Source organism: Ursus maritimus, unplaced genomic scaffold, assembly GCF_017311325.1.
Source record: "Ursus maritimus isolate PB19 unplaced genomic scaffold, ASM1731132v1 scaffold_4, whole genome shotgun sequence".
NCBI lineage: Eukaryota > Metazoa > Chordata > Mammalia > Carnivora > Ursidae > Ursus > Ursus maritimus.
Window position 1 is genome coordinate 90,150,202 of NW_024426552.1, and position 22,960 is coordinate 90,173,161.

General features: G+C 41.0%; 1 protein-coding gene across 1 annotated transcript in view; it reads left to right on the plus strand.

Moving 5' to 3' along the window:
• The window catches only part of PLD1 (phospholipase D1), a 192,017-nt gene that overhangs the window by 41,417 nt on the left and 127,640 nt on the right, over nt 1-22,960 (plus strand). The window contains exons 2-6 of the mRNA XM_040621604.1: nt 15,501-15,691; nt 15,950-16,077; nt 20,666-20,811; nt 21,023-21,128; nt 22,359-22,424. Coding sequence (XP_040477538.1) covers nt 15,501-15,691; nt 15,950-16,077; nt 20,666-20,811; nt 21,023-21,128; nt 22,359-22,424 — 637 coding nt within the window. The remainder of the gene's footprint in view (nt 1-15,500; nt 15,692-15,949; nt 16,078-20,665; nt 20,812-21,022; nt 21,129-22,358; nt 22,425-22,960) is intronic.

A 22,960-nucleotide genomic window follows, 5' to 3' on the forward strand; every position in this document is an offset into this window, starting at 1 on the left:
CCAAAGAACATCATCTTCACAGGTATCTTTTCCAGCCACATATCTACATGCAAGTGACTCTATTGATCAATGTTAAAAGGGTGAACTAAAGAGTGTCTGAAATCTTGAAATAATATGCATGGTTGGTTATCATTTTCTGTAGTACTATGATATAAGGTTGCTAACAATTTCCTATAAATGCTTCTTAGTGAAACTGTGTAATAGGAAATGGTAAATTCATAGTATAAATACTTTTGTGACTAGCATACAAATATTATATGAATAAGTCTAGGGAGAAGCATGAGTCTTAAAAATCAAGAAGTATAAAAAGAACAAATCTAACTAAAAGGAAGAAATCTAAGAAGGATGTCTACTGAAAGAGAGATTTGTGCTTAAGGAAATCCAAAAATACTTTTCCCAGATGGCTTATTGAAAACTGCTATCATGAGTAGAATTTGTTTATTTTTATTTTTTTTTTAAGTTTATGTATTCAAGTAATCTCTACAGCCATCATGGGGCTTGAGCTCAGAACCCTGAGATCAAGAGTCGTGTACTCTTCCAACTGAGCCAGCCAGGTGCCCCTACCATGAGTAGAATTTAAATAGGACAGTGGTCTCACAAATATTGTTTTTTGGAGGAACTTACTGGTGTCATTATTTACCTTGTTTTGCATTTAAAAAGTAAGAAGACCAGCTTACAATAACAGCAGCTAATGTACACATGGCACTTACTTTGGGTCGAATATTATTTTTAGCATTTTATATGTGAACTAATTTAATCTCACAACAACCCAATAATGTAGGCATTATTACTCTGCCCATTTTATTTATTGGAAAATGAGGCACAGAGAGGTTAAGTTACCTGTCTAGGATTATACAGCCAGTAAGTGGTGGAATGGACATACAAACTAGGTAGCCATATCACTCTAGTACACTGTCTCTCAACCAGAATGCAGGTGGTAGCGAGGGCCAGTGGCTCAGGTGTTTCTCTAATGGGGGGCTACATATTTGTCTTCGTCTGAGATATCTGTTCTTAATTTCACTAGAGTTCGGGAGGGACTCCTGGCCCCACTGCACACTATAGCCCAGTGACCTGAAGTGACGCCCCTCTCCTCTCTTCCTTGAGCTTCTGTAGAAGGGACACGTCCACTGTAGAAGGGACAATGGTACTTCCTTTATTGAGTATTCTAAAGATCAATGCGATCAAGTATAGGAGAATGCGTTAAAAGAAGCAAAATGCTACATTGGCTATAATTTTAATCATATGTATTATCATTTTTACTTCCGTTTTTGAGGAACTTGTGAAATGAGCTTCATTATATTTGAAATGCTTGGACTTCTGGAATGAAGAAAAGGACTTCCTAATTTGATGTGTTAGATTACCTGGTGCTAAGGAGAGGAAATTTTCAAATGAATATATAAAGGCTTTCTTTTTTTTTTTTTAAGTTTAATTGAATCACTTTTAATAACTCCTCTGAGAAGGCAAAAGCAAATACAGCTTCAATTTTGATGTCCGTTTTTCCCTTGCCCAAGCATCACCACTGTTAATAGTGGAAATTCCCACTTTGTAGACCAGAGCCGTGGATCATCAGGGCTCTACTTGGAAGGTTTAGTTGCCACAAAAAAGACCAGATTTGCTTTCAGTTCCACTATAGGCCTGTTTAACTTCATCTTTCTAGCACTGATGTTGAACCAATCGCCAAGCATGGCCAAAGTTTGTGCATGCCAGCTGTTGATTTTAAGGGAAATCAAATTGGAGTCTACCAAAGCATATTCTTTCCCAAGGGTGGGTGAGGGACAGTGGGGGACAAAGCACATCACGGTATTTTATATATTACCCTATTATTGGGTCACCAGTACTGTCTGAATTTAGAAGGAATAGTGCATCTCGTTTTCGCAAAGAATGCAAAAATCATCCACGAAGATTGGATTTAAGGACATTAGTAAAATGTCACTTTTATTTGATAGTTTTTAAATTTGTTTTGCATGAAATATTTAAAAAATACAGATTAACATTTAGGAAATAAAAACCTATGTGCCTATAACATCCAAATTTAACAAGTTTTATCATTTAGGCATATAGCCTTCTGAATCAAAGTAAGAAACAAAGAAAATGTTGCTGGTATATTGAGTCCTCTTAGTACCCCTTCCTAATTGCATTCTTTCTCATTCTCTCTCTCTCTAAAGGTGACTGTCCTTCTGAAGTTGTTGTATATTATTTCCTCAATTGCTTTGTATGTCCTACTTCTAGGTATGTTAATGGGCACCATATAGGATTATTCTGTGTGTTTTTTAATATTAAACAAAAATTTTAAGTTGTCTTTTTTTCGCCAAACTTTGTGTTGAGATTATTCATGTTGATACAGGCAGTTCTGATCTGTTTATTTTCTCTGCCTTTTGGTACTTCATTAAAAATGTAATTCATTTATCCATTCTCTGATAGGTGGACATTTTGATTGTCCAGTTTTCTTTACTGTGAACAGTGCTTCAGTGCTCGTTCATAATATATTTTCTTACCTAAACTCACCCATGGTTGAGTTTCTTGGTGAATATATTGAGAGGGAGAATTGCAGGGGAAGGTTATGCCATGTTCAAGTTTATTAGACCTCACCAAATTGCTTTCCAATGGGGTATTTTATTTTATTTTTAAAGATTTTATTTATTTGAGACAGAGAGAGAGAGCAAGAGAGGAGGGTCAGAGGGAGAGGGAGAAGCATACTCTCTGCTGAGCAAGGAGCCCGATGCAGGGCTCGATCCCAGGACCCTGAGACCATGACCTGAGCCAAAGGCAGATGCTTAACCAACTGAGCCACCCAGGTGCCCCTCCAACACATTATTTTAACTCACACTTCTACCAAGTGGTGTATGAGAGTTCCATTATCTAACCAATACGTTATAATTTCTGACTTGCAAAAATTTTACTAATTCAATGGATGTGAGAAAGTATCTTATTATTTTAATATGACTTCCCTGATCACTAGAAGGGTTAAACATGTTTAAAGAATCACTGTAAATTTAGAGTTCATCTTCTATGAATTGCCCGCATGTACTCCTGGTCTATTTTCTGCTGGTCTTTGGATCTTCTTTTTATGTATTTATAGGAGTTCTTCATATATTCTATGTATGTTTTCTCCAAATTTGGGTTTGTTGTTTAATTTTGACATTTGTCTAATTGAAGTTTTAAATTTTAGTGTAGTTAAATTTATTAGCTTTTCCTTTATGGTTTGTGCTTTTTATGTCTTGTTAAAATGCTTTCATGACCCTGAGATCATAAAGACATTCTTCTATAGGTCAGAATTTTTTTTTTTCACATTTAGGACGTTAATCCATACAAAAATTATTCTTAAGGGAGCTGTGAGATTGAGAATTCTATTTTATAGTTCTTTGTGAATTGCCAGTAGTGCTAGCATTGTTTATCAAACGGTTCATTCTTTCTTTACTGATTCTTTTTCATACCTCTTCTGTCATACACCAAGACCCATATATGCATAGGTTTATTTGGGGAGTCACTATTTGGTTCTGTGTGTCTATTTCTGTGTCAGTACCACACTATTTTAATTTCTCCAGCTTTATAATAATTCTTGATATCTGGTTGGACAAAACTTATCTGCTGATTCTTAATTCTTTTCTGTTATGAATTTTAGAGTCATATTGTCAAGTTCTGTGAGAAATTCTCTGGAATTTGAATTAGTAGATTAGTTTCAGGGAAAGTAACATATTCATTTACTTGGTTCCATATTTATTGAATTTTAGGATATCATTTCACTGTCTTATAGCCCCATTTGTTTTTTGCTATTTTTTTTAAAGATTTTATTTGTTTGAGAGAGAGAGAGAAAGAGAGAGGGAGAGCGAGGGGTGGGAGGAGCAGAGGGGAAGGGAGAGGGAGTGGGGGAAAGAATTCTGCACTGAGCGTGGAGCCTGCTGTGGGGCTTGATCTCACAACCCTGAGATCATGACCTGAGCCAAAACCAAGAGTCTGATGCTTAACTGACTGAGCCACCCAGGTGCCCCACCCCCATTTGTTTCTGATGAGAGTTTAGTGGTCCTTAGCATGGTTCTCTTAAATGTAGTAAGTCCTTTTTATCTGGCTACTTTTAACATCTCTTTTCTTTACATTTTAGCAGTTTGACTTTAATATGCATAGATGTGATTTTCTTTGTATTTATTCCTGCTTGGGATTCACTAAACTTTTTCAATCTGTAAATTTATTTTGTTTACCAAAGTTGATACAATTTTTGGCCATTATTTCTTTAAACATTTTTTTTTCTTTCTCATTTTTTCTCTAGCCCAACTTTCTGGGCCTCAAATTGCATGTATGTTTGATCTTTTGATATTATTACATAGGTCACTGGGGCTCTATTCATTTATTAGAAGTCTTCTTCCTCCTCTTCTATCTGTTCTTCAGATTGGATAATTTCTATTGATCTGTCTTCGAGTTCACCGACTCTTTCTTTTGTCATTGCCATTCTGCTATTAAGCCCATCCAGCGAATTTTTCTTTTTTCCTGCTAAGATTTTCTATTTGTTCATGAAAAATGTACTTTCCTTTACATTCTTGAGTTTGTTTACTAGTTGCTTTAAAATTCTTGTCAGCTGGAGGTGCCTGGGTGGCTTGGGATTCTCTCTCCTTCTCCCTCTGCCCCTCCCCCCTTAAATAAATAAATAATCTTTAAGAAAAAATAAAATAAAATCCTTGTCAGCTGATTTCATAATCTCAGAATGAGATTGATGATAGACTGTTGATGATAGTCTTTTCTCTTCAGAATGGGTCACATTTTTCTGTTTCTTCTATGTCTAATAATTTTAGGTGACATTATGATTGATATATTGTAGAAACTCAATTCGGTTATGTTCCTTTCAAGAGGTTTTTTGGCTTTTGAGTGGGTAGTTAATTTGGCTGGACTTAAACTCCAAACTCTGTCTTTCCTGTGGTGGGCAGCTGCAGAAATCTCTGTGGAGGTCATTTTAGTTCTATCTGAGTTGCTTTGGAGTGTGCCCATGCCCGCATGGTTCAAGAGTCAGCCTGTGCAGAATCTGGCACTCCTCCTCTGTGGCTCTCCCTTCCAGAGTTTCCCACTTCATTTTTCAGCTGCTGTGAAAGCCATGAAGCCTGTTGTCTGGGTCCTCAAGCCAGTAGAATTATGATTTTCTATCTGAGTTTTAGTCACCCAACCTAGCATGGCCTTAATCTGCCTTTAGACAAAAACCATGCCATTCCTTTCTTCCAAATGTAGATTACCTTCCAGTTTCTGCTTCTTTGTGGTTGTTCTTCAGTTATTTTTTATAACTGAATTTATAGTCATTATCTGCAGGGTGGCTGATCTAATAGGAACTACACCTCCATTTCTGAAAGCCAGAAATTTTAATCCTGCATCAGTTTTATATAAAGGTTTTCATTTTGTAGTTACCTCAGTTCCATGCGGTTTCTTTCCAGGGCTCCTGGGTATAGTTTTTCTAGTCTCTTTTAAACACATAGGGTAACTCTTTGAGGCTTAGGTTATTTGGAGGAGGCTGCTTCCGAGCCCCTGCCTCCTATCGTCCTGGGGTCATGTCTCCTAACATTCATGTGGGGACAGAACTGTAATCCCAGATCTTTTATCCAACACCAACACCCTTGGGCCCCTTCAGCTTTAGTTCTGGTGTACTCATCTCACTTTAATTTGTGTCTTCATCCTTGGAAACTGGAGGTTTTCCTTCATTATTGCTTTTGTTGTTGCTGCCTCTGCTTTTATCCTTAACTAAGTATTTTTAAAATAAGATTACAATTTATTCAGCAATTCTGGGTTTGTGGTGGGAAAGGGTCCACTTCATTAGCTTCATCATTCTGTTGGCAGATATTTGTAGCAGTGTTTTCTATAGTGGGTGACATCAGACCATCCCCAGAATACAATTCTGACTGCTAGTTCTCGTCCTCAGCAGTGGGACTAGGCTCTGGTGTGGATACAGGGACTTGGTCAGACGTCTTGTAGCTCTAGGAATAGCTGAGGGCATAGGAACAATTAACATTATTTCAGCATCTGCTAGAGCCCTAACTCGAAGCCACTCACTTTATATCATATAATTCTTACAATACTATAATAGTATTACTTCCACTTTATAGATTAGGAGACTGAGCTTTAGAGATGTAGATAACTTGTTTTAGTAAGGAGAGTCAGAATTTAAGCTGTTCAACTCAAAAATCGTATACTTTCCATGGTACTCTGCTGCCTCAATAAATATTTTTTGTAAGTATGTGGATGGGTAAAAAAAAAAGTGAGGCTTTGCTATGTTTATCAGTAGTCATGGCAAGATTAGAGGGCTCATTGGCACTGGAGAATGTCTGGAGGAGTTTACACACGTGTGCTTGCCAGCTTCGTTCTTCTCATAGGTGAGATATGTGGGTTATCACTGAAAATGCTCCCTGTGTTGCCTAAACTCACTGTAAAGGAGGTTGTTTGCTCCTTTGGAGAGAAGTGAAAGGGAGGAATCATAGAAGTTTAGACAGCTGGAAAGAATTTTGATGATAAAGTCTGTCTGAGGGGGGTTGTCATCATAAGATGCAAAGAGCAGTTTTAAAAAAAAGAAGCAATGATAGTAGAAACGGTGACGTCAACACTTTTGAATTCCTAGCTTAGCTTCTTGGTCAACATGTGTTCTTATCAAAAGCGACATGTATTCACTAAAAATAGTCTTTACCGTTTTGAGCCAGTGAAAGAAATTTTTTCTTAAAGCCATTTAGTGCAAATTAACTCTATCCTGGAGAAAATATTTATTTCATTCATATATTGCTCACCCACTGAATCATTGATGCTCTGAGTCTGCCTTGGAGAGAAAAAGGCTTATATCACATTAATTAGCAGAGTTTGTCAACAAGCATAATGTTTGTTCCTATAAAGTCACATGTAGTTAGCTTCCCTCTCCTAAAGACCCATCACAATACATGCATATTCTACTCTTGGCCATAAAAAACTGAGTATTCATTTAATACCAAAGATGTCATTTTTAGAAGTCTGATCACAGTTTTTAGCAGTGTTAATTACCTTTTTTTTTAAATAGAGAATTTTCCCCGTGGGATCCTTATTGTTTAAATCAATCCTGTGCTTATACAAAGTCTCTCACTCACACCTAATAAATTTATTAACAAACTTTGGAATTAAGAGGCCCCCCCCATTTTCTCCAAGCACAAAGGGTTAAGTGTACGTTGCCATCAACAGAAGCAGGAACAAGTCTTACTTAGGTGTTGGCTCAGAACATCTGAATACCCTTGACCTATGGGGTAGGTTTTTATCTCCGGGGTGGGGTTGCTTAGAATGTGTTGTTTTCTCTGGCATTTAGTGATGCTGAAATAGGAGTCTTTCTTACAATAATGTATCTGTTATAAAGTCTAAACACAGACAACTAGATGCTGAGCACTGAAGTGATCTTGTCCAGGTTAGTCAAGGCAAAAATAGAAGTAAACTAGGCAGTTGGCTCCCATCAAGTTGCTGTGTGACCTTGAGCAAGTCACTTAGCCTGTCTGTGCCCTCAGTTGCCTTGTCTATAAAAAGGGGATGAGATAGTACCCTCTTCATAGGGCTGTTGTAAGGGCAGTTGAGTTAACACACGCAAAGGGCCTAGATCACTGTTTGGCACAAAAGCATTATGCCAGTTTGCTTTTTATGATTACTATTAACTTCAGCACAAGATAGATTTCTGCAGGAGGCAGGATGCTTCATGGCTCCTGCTGATTCCAACACAACCATAGCCCCAGTTTCCTGTATAATAGAGCCTGAGCTAAAGCTGCATGGTGGGCTTTACCCAGCAGCAAGAGTAAGGGGAGAAGAGATGAGAGAGAGAGAGTGAGAGAGAGAGAAAGGCGGTGTATTACCTGGCCAGACATAGCTTCACAAGAAAATCAGCCAGTTGCTCAGTCACCTAGGACAGCTTTCAGATTGGCTGTGGGGTACCCAAGTGCTCAGTGCAGTCAGGTGGGAGGAGAGGGGAAGGGCATGTATCCACCGGTGCCTTAACTCCCCTGATCTTATGGGCTGTGTGACTCAGTCCCCGTGTCCCCCTTTCCCCCCCCCCCAACTCCAGAGGAAGCTGGGTTCCAGCCCTGGTGCTGCATTGCCTCTGAATCCAGAAGCCTGAGGAAGAGCCAGTGCCTCTGGGGTTCCGGCCAGAGGTGGGTGGAGCTGGGGTGCGAGAGCCACACTAGCCCCTGCTGGGCTGTGTGGGGTGCAGGCTGTGCGGAAGCCCTGCCCTCAGCCGGGGAGAGACAGAAATGGATGGTGGGGTGAGGAGAGGTTAAGAATGGAGTGGATCTCCGCCGAGCCAGTGGCAGAGGCTGGGGAGGCGGGCCGTGTGAACCATCGGGGTGGCCCATGTGTTGGGGCCAGCCTTGCTGCGCACCACTGCGCGGTCTCAGTGAGCTGCTACTGCTCCATGGCCTCGCTTCTAAGTGAGATTGTCCTGAGGATCAGAGGAAACCTATGTAATGTGCCTTCAGTGCTTGGCCCGGCGGAGGCGCTCAGTAAATGACAGGTAATGCTTTCATATTCACCCATATTTGAAATAGATATCAGTTTCCCTTAACACTTGTATTTGCCTCTGGAAATAAAACATCTGTTTGATTTCAAAGATATGGCTGAGCTGAAACAAAGGAAGCTGGTGCTAGAGCAAAGCGGGGAATAGTTAACCCGAGGACACGTCAGAGGAAACGACTGAGAAAGTTTACGGCAGAGAAGAGAGGCCATCCAAGGAGGTCACAGGATTCAGGGAAGATCATGAGAATCGAGAGATGATTTTCATGCTAAAAATTGCTTTATGTAGTTGTAGATTTGTAGCGGGGGTAAAGGAGAGAACGTGGCTTCCAGCTCTTGTTCTGTGCACGCAGGGAGTCTGGGTTATTTAGCACCATCATCTGCAACCCTGGCACCTCAGGGAGAATAGCAGAGTCCGTGTTAGACCGGCGGAGGCTGTGTTATGAAACCAGGAAAGAAGGATGAGTAAATGGGAGATTGCTAGGCGCAGCGGGCCCCAAGGTCAGATCAGATCTGAAGCTGGGAGGATAGTTGATAGTGTTTGGGAGTCAAACTTCTCCTTCCTGGAACCATATAAGTACTAGCGAGTCTGGACTCAAAGCCTACGCACAGGAGAAGGGAGTGTGTGGTTCCACGGAGCCTCTCCCTTTCCTGACATGGGTGCCAGTGGACACAGAAGCAGAACAGGACGATGGCTTTCCCGTCAGCCAGAGCTGTGCTGGGAGCTGGCGTACTAACTTTCTGACATGTCGCCCGGGTCCGCCTGTCTCGTTTTCTGTAAAGGGGGAATGGTGACCGTACCTCCCTCACGGCATTGTGAGGACGCATGAAGGGCCCTTGGCAGAATCCCGGTGCGCAGTTACCCCTGATGGCAGTTCACTGTCTTAGTCTACGACTTGTCTACAACCAATCAACAAATATTTATGGAGCAGGTGCTCAGCAAGGTGTCTGTGGTGAAAGGTCTGGCTCTCACCCTCTCCTACCTCAGAGTGTCCCCACCTGGTGGGAAGATGGACATGTCAGCCCATCAGCTCATGATCGCAGCTCAGTGCAAGGGCTTTTGAACCGAAGGGTCTTGAAGGGACATCCACGAACCTATGAAAATATACGCAAAATGCGTTCATTTTTTTTCTGGGGTTGGGGGCAGTCCATAGATCTCATCAAAGTCATGAAGGGCACTGGACCCAAAAGGGAGCAGGAGCCACTGCAGTGAACGGAAGTGACCCAGTGCAGGAGAAGGGATGGCTTGCCAGACAGGGAGAGGCGGACGAGGCCGGGGAGATGTGCAAGGAACGGGCAGTGCCCTAATTGGGCTTGCTGCTTAGCGCCTGGTGATTGTCTTTGCCGGGGAAGGTTTGGTGAGTTTCTCTGCAAATGGGGAAAATTTCAGGACTGGCTGAATGGGAGAGTCCCATTCTTAGTGGAGCGCAGCCAGAAAGGCAGCTGCTAGATGGTATATTAATTTGGGAGCTAAATAAGAGAGAAAGGCAGGATATTTCCGAGCCTGTCAGCCCTGAAAAACACTGAAATGAAAGAAAGTTTCCTAAGGTTATTTTGCAGGGGCTGCCAGTTAATAGAATTTATTTTTATTATTTTTTAGATTTATTTATTTATTTGTCAGAGAGAGAGGGTGAGCAGGGGGAGCGGCAGGCAGAGGGAGAAGCAGCCTTCCTGTTGAGCAGGGAGTCCAGTGGGGAGCTCGATCCCAGGACCCTGGGATCATGACCTGAGCCAAAGGCAGACATTGAACTGACTGAGCCACCCAGGCGTCCCTCCTGTTAATAGAATTTGAAGGTAGAATTAGCAACCTAGATTACTTTTGCCTGTGGTTGTGTATGCATTATGACGTTGGCTCCTCACAGCTTCCTTAGGTAGGAAGTGTAGGTGGCACTGTTTCCATCGTACAGAGGGGATGCTGAAACCCTAGAGGCTGTTGGTTGCCCAGGTTACACTGATAATCATGGTAGAATAACCTTGGTCATCCAGCCTGCCCCCTCCACCACTGACATTGAATTATATGTCCAAGGTGCGTAATAAGCCCTCCATTGATATTTGTGGAACTAATGTTCTTTTTTAAAAAAAATCAAAGATCCAAGTAAACACCAAGAGTCTTTTTTCCTTTTTTTGATGTGTTATTTTCTCAAAATATATCATCTGGAATGTAAACTATGATAATATCATTTACTTTATTCAAAGTCGGCTCAACTCAAAAAATATTTATTCAAGGTTTACTATGTCACTAGAGATTGAGTTTAGTACTTGAGTCCACATTTATGATGTTTGCATTTCAGGGAACATCTAGTCAGTTCTGTACAAATCATTGCTATATAATGTGTTCTGGGAGGTTATATAGTATGGGTCCACCAATTAATTTCATCATAATGAAAAATGGGAAAACAAGAAATCCCTATGACTCAGCTTGGTTTTAAATGATCTAATTATAATTCATTTCACATCCAAGCATCATGCTATGAGTTTTGATTTAGAAATATATTGCATTTATTTTTCTTGGCAAGCACAAATAATATATTAAAAATAGGGGAGAACTTTGCATGTTATGTTAGAAAGGGAAGCAAGAAGCAAGTCCTTTATCTTCACAGAATGAATACTGAGTTTTTTGTTATTGTTGTTCCTTTTTGAATTGTTTTATTCTATGACTATGTGAAGTAAGGAGTAAAAGTCTTCAGTGTCTATCCCTCCTGCCACCCCCAGATCCACTTCTGGCTGGTTAAGTAGCTGGACTTTGGAGTCGGATCAACCAGGGTTGGGTCCAGCTCTAATCACTTCCTAGCCACAGGCTCTGGGAGAGTTGCCCATCCTCTCTAAGCTTCTCATCTTAAAAATGGGGATAACAGGGATGCCTGGATGGCTTGGTTGGCTAAGCATCTGACTCTTGATTTTGGCTCAGGTTGTGATCTCATTGTGGTGAAATCGAGCCCTGGGTCAGGCTCTGCACTGAGCATGGAGTCTGCTTAAGATTCTCTCTCTCCCTTTCCCTCTGCCCCCCCATCCCCCACCATCAAAACAAAAACTTAGGGCCCAGCTCCTAAGGTTGTTGTGAAATTCAATGAGATTGTGCAGTTAATCTTTTTGAATAGTGCCTGGCATATAGTATATACTCAGCAAATATTAACTAATATTAATATTTATTTTAACATATTAGTTATTATTATTATATTTTGGCGTAGGCGCTGTTTATGTACTGTCTGAAAGGAAAATATCTGCTTCCCTTGATGTTCTACTTCTCAGTCATGTTGAACATTAAGATGAGAAGAAAACTCTAGAGTTCTCTGATTTCACCACTGAATAACAGGAGGTAATTTAAAAATGTTCCCTGCAAAAAATTATAATTCTAGTATTCAATACCAGGAAGAAAAAAAAATCGACCCCATTTACTTCCCAGATAGAGATGCAAACAGAAGTAAAACACAGCTGCTGTTAATCACTCCATGGGCACCATCTCTACTTGGTACCGAGAGAGATAATGATCTTGCAGTATAATTTTATAAGGAGATAACAAAATCAATTACATTATCTCAAGTGTAAACACTGAAGGCCTTATCCCATTGCTGGTTAAGATAGGCTGTAACTGTGGCAGCTGTTCACCCACCAGTATAGATTAATTTAGATAAAAGAAAACATAGGCTAATAAATTAAGATTTGACAACATACAAGTGTAGATGGCCTTACAGTTTGATAATCTAGAATGAAGCCAGCAATACAATTGATGGATAAAACGTCAACGCAAAGCAACCATGGACATGAGTAAAGACAGTAACGTGGACAGTTTGGTTCATTTTCCATTATTAAATGGTAGAGTCTTCACAAAAGCTTGAAAAAAAGTCTGCAAACCCTTTGGGTCCACTGAAACTCCATGCAATCTTATAAAATATTATGAATCACAAGAATAAAAGGTTAAAAAGAAATGTAGGAGGCTGTTGGGATATGTTGTTTCTACAATTATAATGACTATAGGGCTAGTAGGATACCTTTTAAGGTATAGGGATTGAAGTAGATAATATCTTTTGTTGTTATGAAACATAAACTTTATAGAAAAGATTAATTTATAGACATTCAACCCATTAAATAAAATCGATAATTATGAACCTCTGTAACCAAGTCCATGAGATTTCAGAGCCAAACAATCTGTTTTATAAGTAAACTCCACACTGACACAAGTTAAGTGACCTCAGGCAACCTACTTAACTAAGTCTTTCAGAATAATCATAAATAGCAGGTGGTATCATTGTGAGTATTAAATAACAAAACTGTGCTAAAATTGTGCTTATTTATTAGCATGTAATAAACATGAGTATAAATGATAAGAGGATTCCTTTCTATTTCTCTTCTCACTCAAGTTCTTCACAAGTTTATTTGCTTTTTTCTCCCTATCTGAAAAAGGATTTTTATTTTAGCTTGGTCCAGGGACTCTGTACCATTTATTCCAGTTTTCTTGCAGGATATAGTTATTCTGATCTCTATATATCTTAACTTTAACACGCATTTTAACACTGACATTCTGTCCAAAAGGAAAGTCATTGGAGTAACTCTTGTTTTCCTTTGCTGTGCTGAGGAAGTTGGCAGAGTTAACCGTAAGACAGTTCAATCAATAGAAAATACCCAAGGGCTTTACAGATTCATGAGTAGCAATGATATGATGTAATTTCTTACTTGTTTTTCCTTGTCTCATTTCCTCTAAGTTTTTCATTACCTTGTATTTTAAATAAAGCAAAACCTAGCTCATGGGTGGCATCTAATAAGGGTTTATTGAGTTGAGAGGGAAGAAGATAAATATTTTAATTGTGACCAGAGGCAACAAGCTTCTCGACGGAAGCTGAACAGACCCTTCATTAAATTATCCAGGTTGGAAAACATCTGCCACCTGCTTCTTGTCTTCACATGAAAAACTACTTGGGTTAATTTCTTGAATTAAAGTAATTACTTATATGGGGAAGCTGAACAATATATAGGATTTTTAATCTACAGTTAGGGTTCTAGTGTTAAAGGGACCCTAGAGATGAAATAGTCAACCTCCTTAGTTTACGGCGGAGAAACCAAGGCCCTGAGAGTGTAAATGGCCCCGTCCCGAGGTGCTGACCTTCAAGAGAAAGTCACTTCCTATCTTCCCATTTGAGTGTTGTCCAAGGGCACTTTGTTTACTAAAACTTCCATCTATTGCAGGGACACTTATGTAGCTACCAAAAATATACAGGAAGATAAAGACTGTGGTTGAGAACATCCGCTCTTGGGTCAGAGAGACCTGGTTTTAAATCCCTTCTTCACTGCTTACAAGCTCTGTGACCTTGGACACATTGTCCAAGGTATTCATCAAGTTACCTAATCTCTCTATGCCTCCGTGTTTTTATCTGTAAAGAGGGGATGATAAGCTCTTGTCCTCTTCAATAGAAATAACAAACCTTCACAGATTTATTATTGATGACAAAGGTGATAATGTATATAAAGGACAATCACCAAATCAGGTGCGTAGGAAGCAATCGGTACACACTTCCTGTTATTAAAATATAAATTAGAAGTGGGAAAGAAAGGTGAAGGGAAGTGATGTAGGCAAGGACAGCTCTCTGTTTTGCTAATAGTAGGCCACCGATGTGGCTCCAAACTTCCTTACAGCCGACGTGGAGAAAGAAACATGATCGATTATGTGCTTCACAGAGAACTTTGTTCTATTAATTACGTATATCTGGCCAAACCAGAACCACATTCCTCTACCCCAGTATTCTAGACAAGATCTCTTTCTACCAGACATGGTAGTACAGGTTTCAGAGACTTGCTGAATTACCATAAGGGCTGCCCAAGTTTGGCCAAGACTCTCTTAGTGTTGCCCACAGAGCCCTCCCCTTCCTTTCCCCTCTCCCCCAGCTTCTTGGCCATACCAGTAGGAGGGAACCTGGCCCGAGGGTCTTCCACTCAGCACGTGCCATTCTCAGGAAGGCTAAAGACCTTGGAGGAGGCCAGGAATGAACTTGGGGTCATGTACCCAAGTCAGGCGCTCCTTAATCACAGGGACCAGCCTTATTCATCTTGACGTATTTGCTCATGGCATCTCGCAATGAGTGAGTGGCAGATGCTCTGTAAATGTTTGTGGTGTGCAGTAATAAGTGAGCATGTGTGGTGGAGTTGCTCGTATGAAAATCCTGCCATTTTAGGGCCTGGTTGTAACAGAGAGATTATTTCCAGCAAGAGGAATTTTTCATCCAACTCTGAAGACAGTGCTCAAGGCATAAATCTCCGTATTTTAAAGGAAAAATAAAATCTATATGAACTCTTCTTCCCTGGGTACTGGTGTGCAACGACTTGTGTTATTAAATGTCGAAGTGAGATAGAACTGGTTTTCTTAAAAAAGGAGAGAAGTACAATTTGAGCACCTCCGGTATCTTTCAGAAGAGGCATGCTTATCAATTACCTTTCAGGACACGTACATTATTATAACTCATGTAAAGTCATGGCCAGACCTCCTATTTCAAACAAATGGTATATATACGTTGCTTGGGGTATCACCTACAGAGGAACCGTAGAAAGGTTACATTGTCATGAAAATACTTTAAATCAGCATACTGAAATTATTGTAAAATGCCCTCAGTTTTCTTTAGAAAATATTTAAAGTTGCTTTATTTTACATGACATTTTTTCCATGTATTTGTTAGAGTTAAGAATCCATTCCTTTTCTCTGAATCACCATTGCCAAACCAGCCTCCCTGGAGTCTCTCCTCATTTATCCAAGTTAATGAAATTGGATGAAAGATATGTTGGCATTTATTCAGTGTAGTGTTTCTCTTTCTTACTTGCTTGTGATTAAGGATCTCACTCCAATTTAATTTACAAGCTAGGAATCCTTTAAATGTTAAACAGGAAAATAAATGAAAAAGTTGTTTGAGATAACTGGGGCTCACACAGCGCTAGTGGACTTGTTTCCATATGCCGTCTCTAAGCCTGGATTCATACTGTGGAATAAGCCTGGATTCATTCGAAATATTAAGTCCTTGTAACCCCCTTTTCTTCCCCAGCCCCTTTGCTCTTACCCTGTCAGAAGCCAACATGTCCCTGAAAAATGAGCCAAGAGTAAATACCTCTGCACTGCAGAAAATCGCTGCTGACATGAGTAATTTGATAGAAAATCTGGACACGCGGGAGCTGCACTTTGAGGGAGAGGAGGTGGATTACGATGTGTCTCCCAGCGATCCCAAGACACAGGAAGGTAAAGACGGATGGTCTGAGCCAGGAAGGAGTTGATCGGGGTTGCTTGGCAGAGCGCGGATTTGAAATAACCAGCAAATGATTGATGTTCCTGCGGATGTCCTCGCTCCGGGCTGAGACCGCTTCATTAGCTGTGCGCTCATTGTAGCAGGTTATGATTCTTAGGGAGAGGCCCATAAAAGGCAAGTTAGGCTAATGTCATGTATTCTTGCGATGTCATTGTATTCCTGCAATAACGTTATTTGTTTGTTTGTTTTAGCGTGTATTCCGTTCTCTGCTATTTATAAGACTCAAGGATTTAAGGAGCCTAACATACAGACGTATCTCTCCGGCTGTCCAATAAAAGCCCAAGTCCTGGAAGTGGAACGCTTTACGTCTACAACAAGGGTCAGAATGTTTATGGACTCACCTTGTGTTAGTCAGTGTATACGACGCAACACTCTGACTTCCGTTTTCCTTCCTTGTAGCTGTGACCGTGTTTTCAGATTTATTTTTTTTTTTAAATCACTTCTAAGTCCTCACCGCCTCTCAAGTTTTTGCTTTCCATTTAGTCTTTATTCTCTTATGCCTCTTTCCTCATTCTGGAAAATGCCTTTTAAAAAGAAAAAGAGGTACCTAAGGCAATTTATAAGTTTAATAAGTTGCCGAGCGCCTCTCCTAGTTGTCCTCTCTCCCCAATTTTCTGTTTAATATGGGCTCCTGGGGCATAGCCATTGCACCTAGAATGCCACATATAAGCCAAGGAAAAGCTTAGCTTTCTTAATGCTCGTTTAGCAAGAAAATCATGATGCCATCTGGCTCTTGAAAGGAAAAAGGCCAGGGTGCTGGATCAGCCCGTGTCATTAGCCGGAAGCACTGCAGCGAATTCTGCTGGCGGCCTCTGCCACTCTGATTTGCTCGTAGCACCTGCCCTTTAGGCCCTGTTTCCAGGTTTTCTCTGAGTACTGGAAAGGCGTCTTCTGTGAAGATGACCTCATCAAGCAAGCATCCCTCCTTGAACCGGGTTGGAGGAGAGGCTGTTAGGGCAGCTGCCTTTGCTCTGTTACTGACTGTTTATCACGGAGGTCAAGTCTGATAAGTAGAGGACATTGCTGCAGGCTGGTGGTCTTTGTCCCCTCAGGTTAAGCTCTGGTCCAGGCAGAGGAAGGCCAGCTTGGCTCCTGCCTTGGGGAGGTGTAGAAAAACCTTTCTCCAGAGGCCGGTTCTGCCTGCCTTCCCTCCTTGTCTTTTGCAGGATGACACGTGCTACCTTGGTCCTCATAGTTCTGCTTAGTGGTCTGTCCCGGCCTGCCCGTGCTTGTGCGCATGTCTTGACCCCTGGTTTACACCCACCTCTGTGTGCAGCCTTTCCTTTAGGCTCTTTGTATGAGATGAGTCTGTACTTCCCTGAGACACCACCGAGCATGGCCCACTCAAAAATGTCTTTGAGATGACCTTTGCTTTCTTATTTTGCGTACCAGCTTTTAGATTGAGAGCAGGTAAGCATGCTCAAGAGATTAAATGCACAGACTCCAGAGGCAGGCTGCATGGTTAATTCCTGGCTTTGCTTCGTGATCTCCAGCAAGTTACTTCATCTTTCTGTTTCTCAGTTTCCTCGTGTGAATGATGGGTGTAACAGTGCCTACCGTATAGGTTTGTTATGAGAACTTAAGAATAATTATACATAGGATTTGACAAGAATATTGTATATTATATTATTGGGGAGCAAGAACTTCCTGTCCCCTTCAAAGGTCCTTCTAGCCAGATAAAGACTCAGATTAACATGACACAGATTAATAGGAGAAAATCACATCTAATTTCATATGTATGGGAAATCCACACAGACATGGAAATTCCAAAGACAGGCAAAAGGAGGTCTGTTTGTCATTCCGAACTACTATGGAGAACTGGGTAGGGGTCTGGGACTTCAAAGGGAAGGAATGCGATTCACAGGGAGATGAAAAAGAGCAAATGTTTGGTAAACAAATGTTTGCTGGGCCTTTGGGAAGCAAGGAGACACAGAGGACTTTGATCAAAGAGGCCTTGCTGGTTCTCCCTGTCTGCCATACCTAGTCCACAGTATAACGTCATCCTCTGTGGTGAGAGCGCTCCTCCTGGAGCAGGTCCTCTAGATAAATTCTTTCTGGGCAGTTGAGGGGCAGGTAAAGAGCTTTTCCTGGATCTGCTGGGTGTTGATTGCTTTTTAACTCAAAGTAATCTTCATACCAAAGCGGCCTGCCCTTGGAGCTTACAGGGTTACAGAAGCACCACTGTATAATACTATTATTATTAACATGAGGTGTCTGCTGAAGTTATTCACGAAGAGAAATATTCAAGGCCCCAAGCCAGGGCCTTCTCTTTGCTTGTACTCTCCTGTTAGTCAAGTGAGTTTGGTTTAGCTCTGTTTAATCTTAGTCTGTGTGAGAAAGCGAAGGATCATCTTTATCCAAGAAATACCAACTAAATTCATGAGGTTTAAATGTGATTCCAGGTAAATAAAAATATACTTTCTCTAATTACTGAACACATTCTAAGTGCCGGCTCAAGGCAAGGCACTTCTCTCTTTGTTTGCATGACACCCCAATGAGGCAGATGTTATTGGGGCCCTCTCAGGCTGGAGATTTCCATTTGCCCCCTACACCCCCTCCCACCCTTCTCCACCCCATGCCCTGCCCCTCTAGGCTCTGCTTTTGTCCTCTGCTAGGGTTCCGACAATGGAGAGCCCAGAGGAGATGGGGGTCACCTTGGGCTGGCTATGCTCCTTGGCCAACGGCACTTCTACCCCCAAGGCAGCCATCTTCGCACGGTTCTCTCCTTGTTCCAGTACCTGGTCCTGCCTCTTGTCCCTTCAGGACTGGGGATGCCTTCAGAATCCCAGGTTACTGTCCTGCAATTTCCTTACCCCCAGCATGTCTTCGTAAGCAGTTCCTTTATGAAAAGTCTTCAGATTATTCCAATTCCAAAGAATTCCTATAATTCTGCTGGGATGTTGTCTGACAGAGGTAACACTTGGTAACACTTGGCTGAAGTTTCACAGCTGGCAGGCTGCACCACAGGGTTTCAGACCTTTAAAAGCTTCAAAACGGCTGTGCTAGCCTGTTTCCATGGTACCGTACTGCCTCACAATCGCTAAGAAGTTTAGTATACGAAATTTGGGGTTTATATGTGAGGGATAAAACTGGATATTTGCAGTATTTTCTAAGTATTCAGTTTTCATAGGATGGGAAGTATAATCCTAGGAAATGTAGCTACTTGCCTAAATGGTATAATCTTTCTTATTTATTTGGCTCATTTTAAATTGAGCCTTTCACGTGAATGTAACATTTCTGGCCACTCTGAGTTTCCTGTATTCTTGTCTGTGAAGCATGATGGAGGATGATGCCTGTCATGTTAGCCAATGTAAAAGCAGGCTTATAATCTTGAAACCCAGAACTGGTGTTTTTCAACTTCCAGTTGTAGTAACTGTCACGAATCCTAATTAGAGGCAAAGCAATTACTAGTTTTCAATATTTACCAGTGATGTGGTTGGATTCCAGACTTAAGGACACTTAAGTTGCCTTGATTCTCAGGCTCCTGTTTTCTATACTACATCTACACAGAGTGGTCATGCTGTCGAAGTTTGCAAAGTGTGCCAAACATCAGTAATGAATGACAGTGGGCCAGGAATCACCCATGGGCTTGCTGACACCAGAGCCTGGATGAACTAGCAGAGAAAGGGACATGTACTTTCTCCTATCCCTAACACCTTTGGTGCCTAAACCTCCCAGCAGAGGCCAGTGTCCTCTAGGTGGTCCAGAATGTCCAGTGCCCTGCCATCTCCCTACTTCCTCCCCTCCCCCAACTCATGGACCTTCTTTCAAGATCTCCTCTGCTCCTCTGCTTTATTTTTTAATTTTTATTTTTTTAAAGATTTTTATTTCTTTATTTTTGTGAGAGGGAGACAGAGAGAGAGAGAGAGAGAGAGCATGAGCAGTGGGGAGGGGCAGAGGGAGAAACAGACTCCCCGCTGAGCAAGGAGCCTTGCACAGGGCTTGATCCCAGAATCCTGGGATCGTGACCTGAGCCAAAGGCAGACGCTTAACCAACTGAGCCACCCAGGTGCCCTCCTCCTCTGTTTTATAAACATCCCTTAGTTTCCTATGCTTTGTACTGTATCAAAACTATCCCCCAGGTCTGTTAGTTTTTCTGATTGAAGTAATTCACTCGTCAATATTTGCATTTTAATAAGTATTTTTAAAATTTTAAATGGGTTCATTTTAGTTAAGTAATTGGAAAAACTATTTTGTGTGTAGGAAATTCTTTGGCTTCTTTCCCTCTAATCATCGTGTACCTTGCTGGTCACAGGTGGTTCTTCCAGACAGGGAGATGCTGTAGACAAGGATAGACCTTGTGTTTCAGGAGGAGAAGGCATTAATGTCATTTGTGAAGGGCAAGAAGTGGGCTAAGATCTTATCACGTTCCTGGAATCCATTTCCTCTAGCTTTCTTCTCACCCCTTCCAGTTTCTGTTCACTGCTTGTACTTTTAGACGAGCAAAATTACTGCTGATGACTAATTAGGGTCTTCACGCATTGTCTCCTTTGCCTGGTTTCTTGTTTCAGGGTTCTGTGTGTGTGTGTGTGTGTGTGTGTGCGCGCGCGCGCGCATGTGCGTGTGTGTATGTGTGTGTGCGTGTGTGTGTATGTGTGTGCGTGTGTGTATGTGTGTGCGTGTGTGTGTGTATGTGTGTGTGTGTGTGTGTGTGTATTTGGAGCAATATGATTTGTGGAAGTTTGTCTTTGGTGTGATTCAGGGTTTCTCTTTATGTAGTTATAAGGTGAACATCGAAGGGAATGCTATTTCTGTAATCAGTTGTTTTAGAAAACATTTGGCCTAAGTACTTACCCAAAATATGTAGGTCGGATTTAAGTTACTTAATAATTAGCTATTGTTCATGGAGAGATTTTAGAATTTTTGTTGTTATCTAAAGTATCAATCATTTTTATTGATCACTGTAGGTACCAAGTATCAATCTTTACACTATTGAATTAACACATGGGGAGTTTAAGTGGCAAGTTAAGAGGAAATTCAAGCACTTTCAAGAATTTCACAGAGAGCTGCTCAAGTACAAAGCTTTTATCCGAATCCCCATTCCCACTAGAAGGTAACTGTTTCAGAATTAATTATAAAGTTATCCCAGTATACAAGTTGGGTGGAAAGAGTATTTTATCAATGTCATGGGTTAACTCGTCCATTGTCAGTGGGTATTTTCTATTAAATAGGCTTTTCTAAAAATAAGCCATTTTATGAAAGATATTACAAGAGTAATATCATTCAAAGAATAATCTGATGTTTCCATTGTGTGTGTATTTTAGGCACACATTTAGAAGACAGAATGTCAAAGAAGAGCCTCGAGAGATGCCAAGTTTGCCCCGTTCATCTGAAAACATGATCAGAGAAGAACAATTCTTTGGCAGAAGGGTAAGTCCTTCCAGTCTTCTGCTGTTCGGAATATAATTTTGCAGTTCTGTAGAAACATGGCGGCTCCTGGGGGGTAAGGGGCTGCCTAGCTGCAACTGTTCTCGCCCCGTGATCCCTCACCCAGGCTGGCTTCTCTGGAACTTGTTAGGCAGCCCTTCTTCCCCAAGCCATTCTGACCTGGGGCGAGGAGGAGTGTTCTATGAAGACGCTATCCTCCCAGCAGGAGCCTCTGGGCTTTTTGGGAGTCAAGATTGAGCTCATCATTGAGGGTTTTGAGAGCTCCTCTTTTAAAAGCATATATTTTCATCTGTTTGCTCCAGGCTTTCTAGTAGCTTGTCCTACCTAAATATATGTGAAGTCTCATGCCCAAAATATGGGTGGAGCCATTAGGGTCAGAGAGGGGTAGGATGGAAGCCCCAGGCGCAGGGGCTCCACATCAGTCATATGGTGCCACACAGGGTAGGAGACTGTTTTTTTGCTAGAAAATTAACAAGTAAATGTCAGTTCTGTTTTGTAATCTGAAACTTTCATGTTCTGAAAGTGATATTTGATGTTTCCTTCATATAGTTGTCACCTTGTTTAAAATCTTTTTAGGGATCTAAAATAAATATTTTCCAAGATACCTGGATATGTAAAACTCTGCAGTCTGGGGTTTCTGTGTGCACTTATATGAATGCAGTCGAACATGAGAAGCTGTGGCTTTAACATTTCGTGCTTCCACACATCCTCACAGTCGATGTGATCGACATTACCCTCCCACATTTGAACATAGTTGAAATCAGGTATAACTTACTAGAAAGTCTCCCTCTCTCCTATTTTGTAATATCTCCTCCCCCCCACCCCCCGCCCAACAGCTGTTAAAAAACTGTAATAGATTCACCAGTAGATTCAGTGTTAGAATTAAGGAAATTCAGGTTTTTGATAAAATCAACAAATGCCCTAAGACTGTGTACTGTGGGCAAGTCCTGTGCTAGTAACTATGAAAGATTAAAAGAATATACAGCTTGGGCCTTGTCAGCAGTTTATAAAAGACATAAGCATGTGAAAAGTTAAATAGCAAGAAGCAATTTGAATAATGATTCAGGGGAACTATGGAAATAACTCCTTAATGCTATTCAAGATTCCTTGCCCAGTAATAATATGAATAAATAATTGAATAAGTTTTCAGAAGTTAAGATGGGATAATGATCACATCACTGTCATCTCTCATCTAATCTATTTGTGTTACAGAAACAACTGGAAGATTATTTGACAAAGCTACTAAAAATGCCCATGTATAGAAACTACCATGCGACAGTAAGTACTGTTCAGTGACTTAAATTTTGAAATACTTTATAAAATCATAAATTGCCAGCTAAATGTTGGATCGTTTTATTAACACAAGTGCTTGTATCCACTTCTGCAGTGTTCCTTAAGTTACAATTAATGAAATGAATGCAAAATTGATTTGACAGCAGTAATTTAGTTCATGGTGATGCTATTTTAAAAATATCAAATATGAATTACCGTGTCTAGAACAGTAGATTTAAATGAAATTGAAACACTGTTCTAGGCTAAATTATCTAGAAACCAACGTCCTTTTCTCCTCGGGCTTCCAGAATAATGCCCGAAAGCATTTCTAACCCTGAAGGAAAAAACACTTGAGTAGTAGGTGATGAAAAGAGCTGAGCAGAGTTGAATGGCCAAAGCTCATACAGAGCGTCCTGCCTGGTTAGCCATCAGATTGGCCTGCGATGCTTCTAAAAGGCCTGTCTTTTCATGTGAAAGTGAGAAGCATGGGAAAAGCAAGGGGGAGAAAAACTTCTTAGGAAATAAGAGAAAAGAGGTGGTGG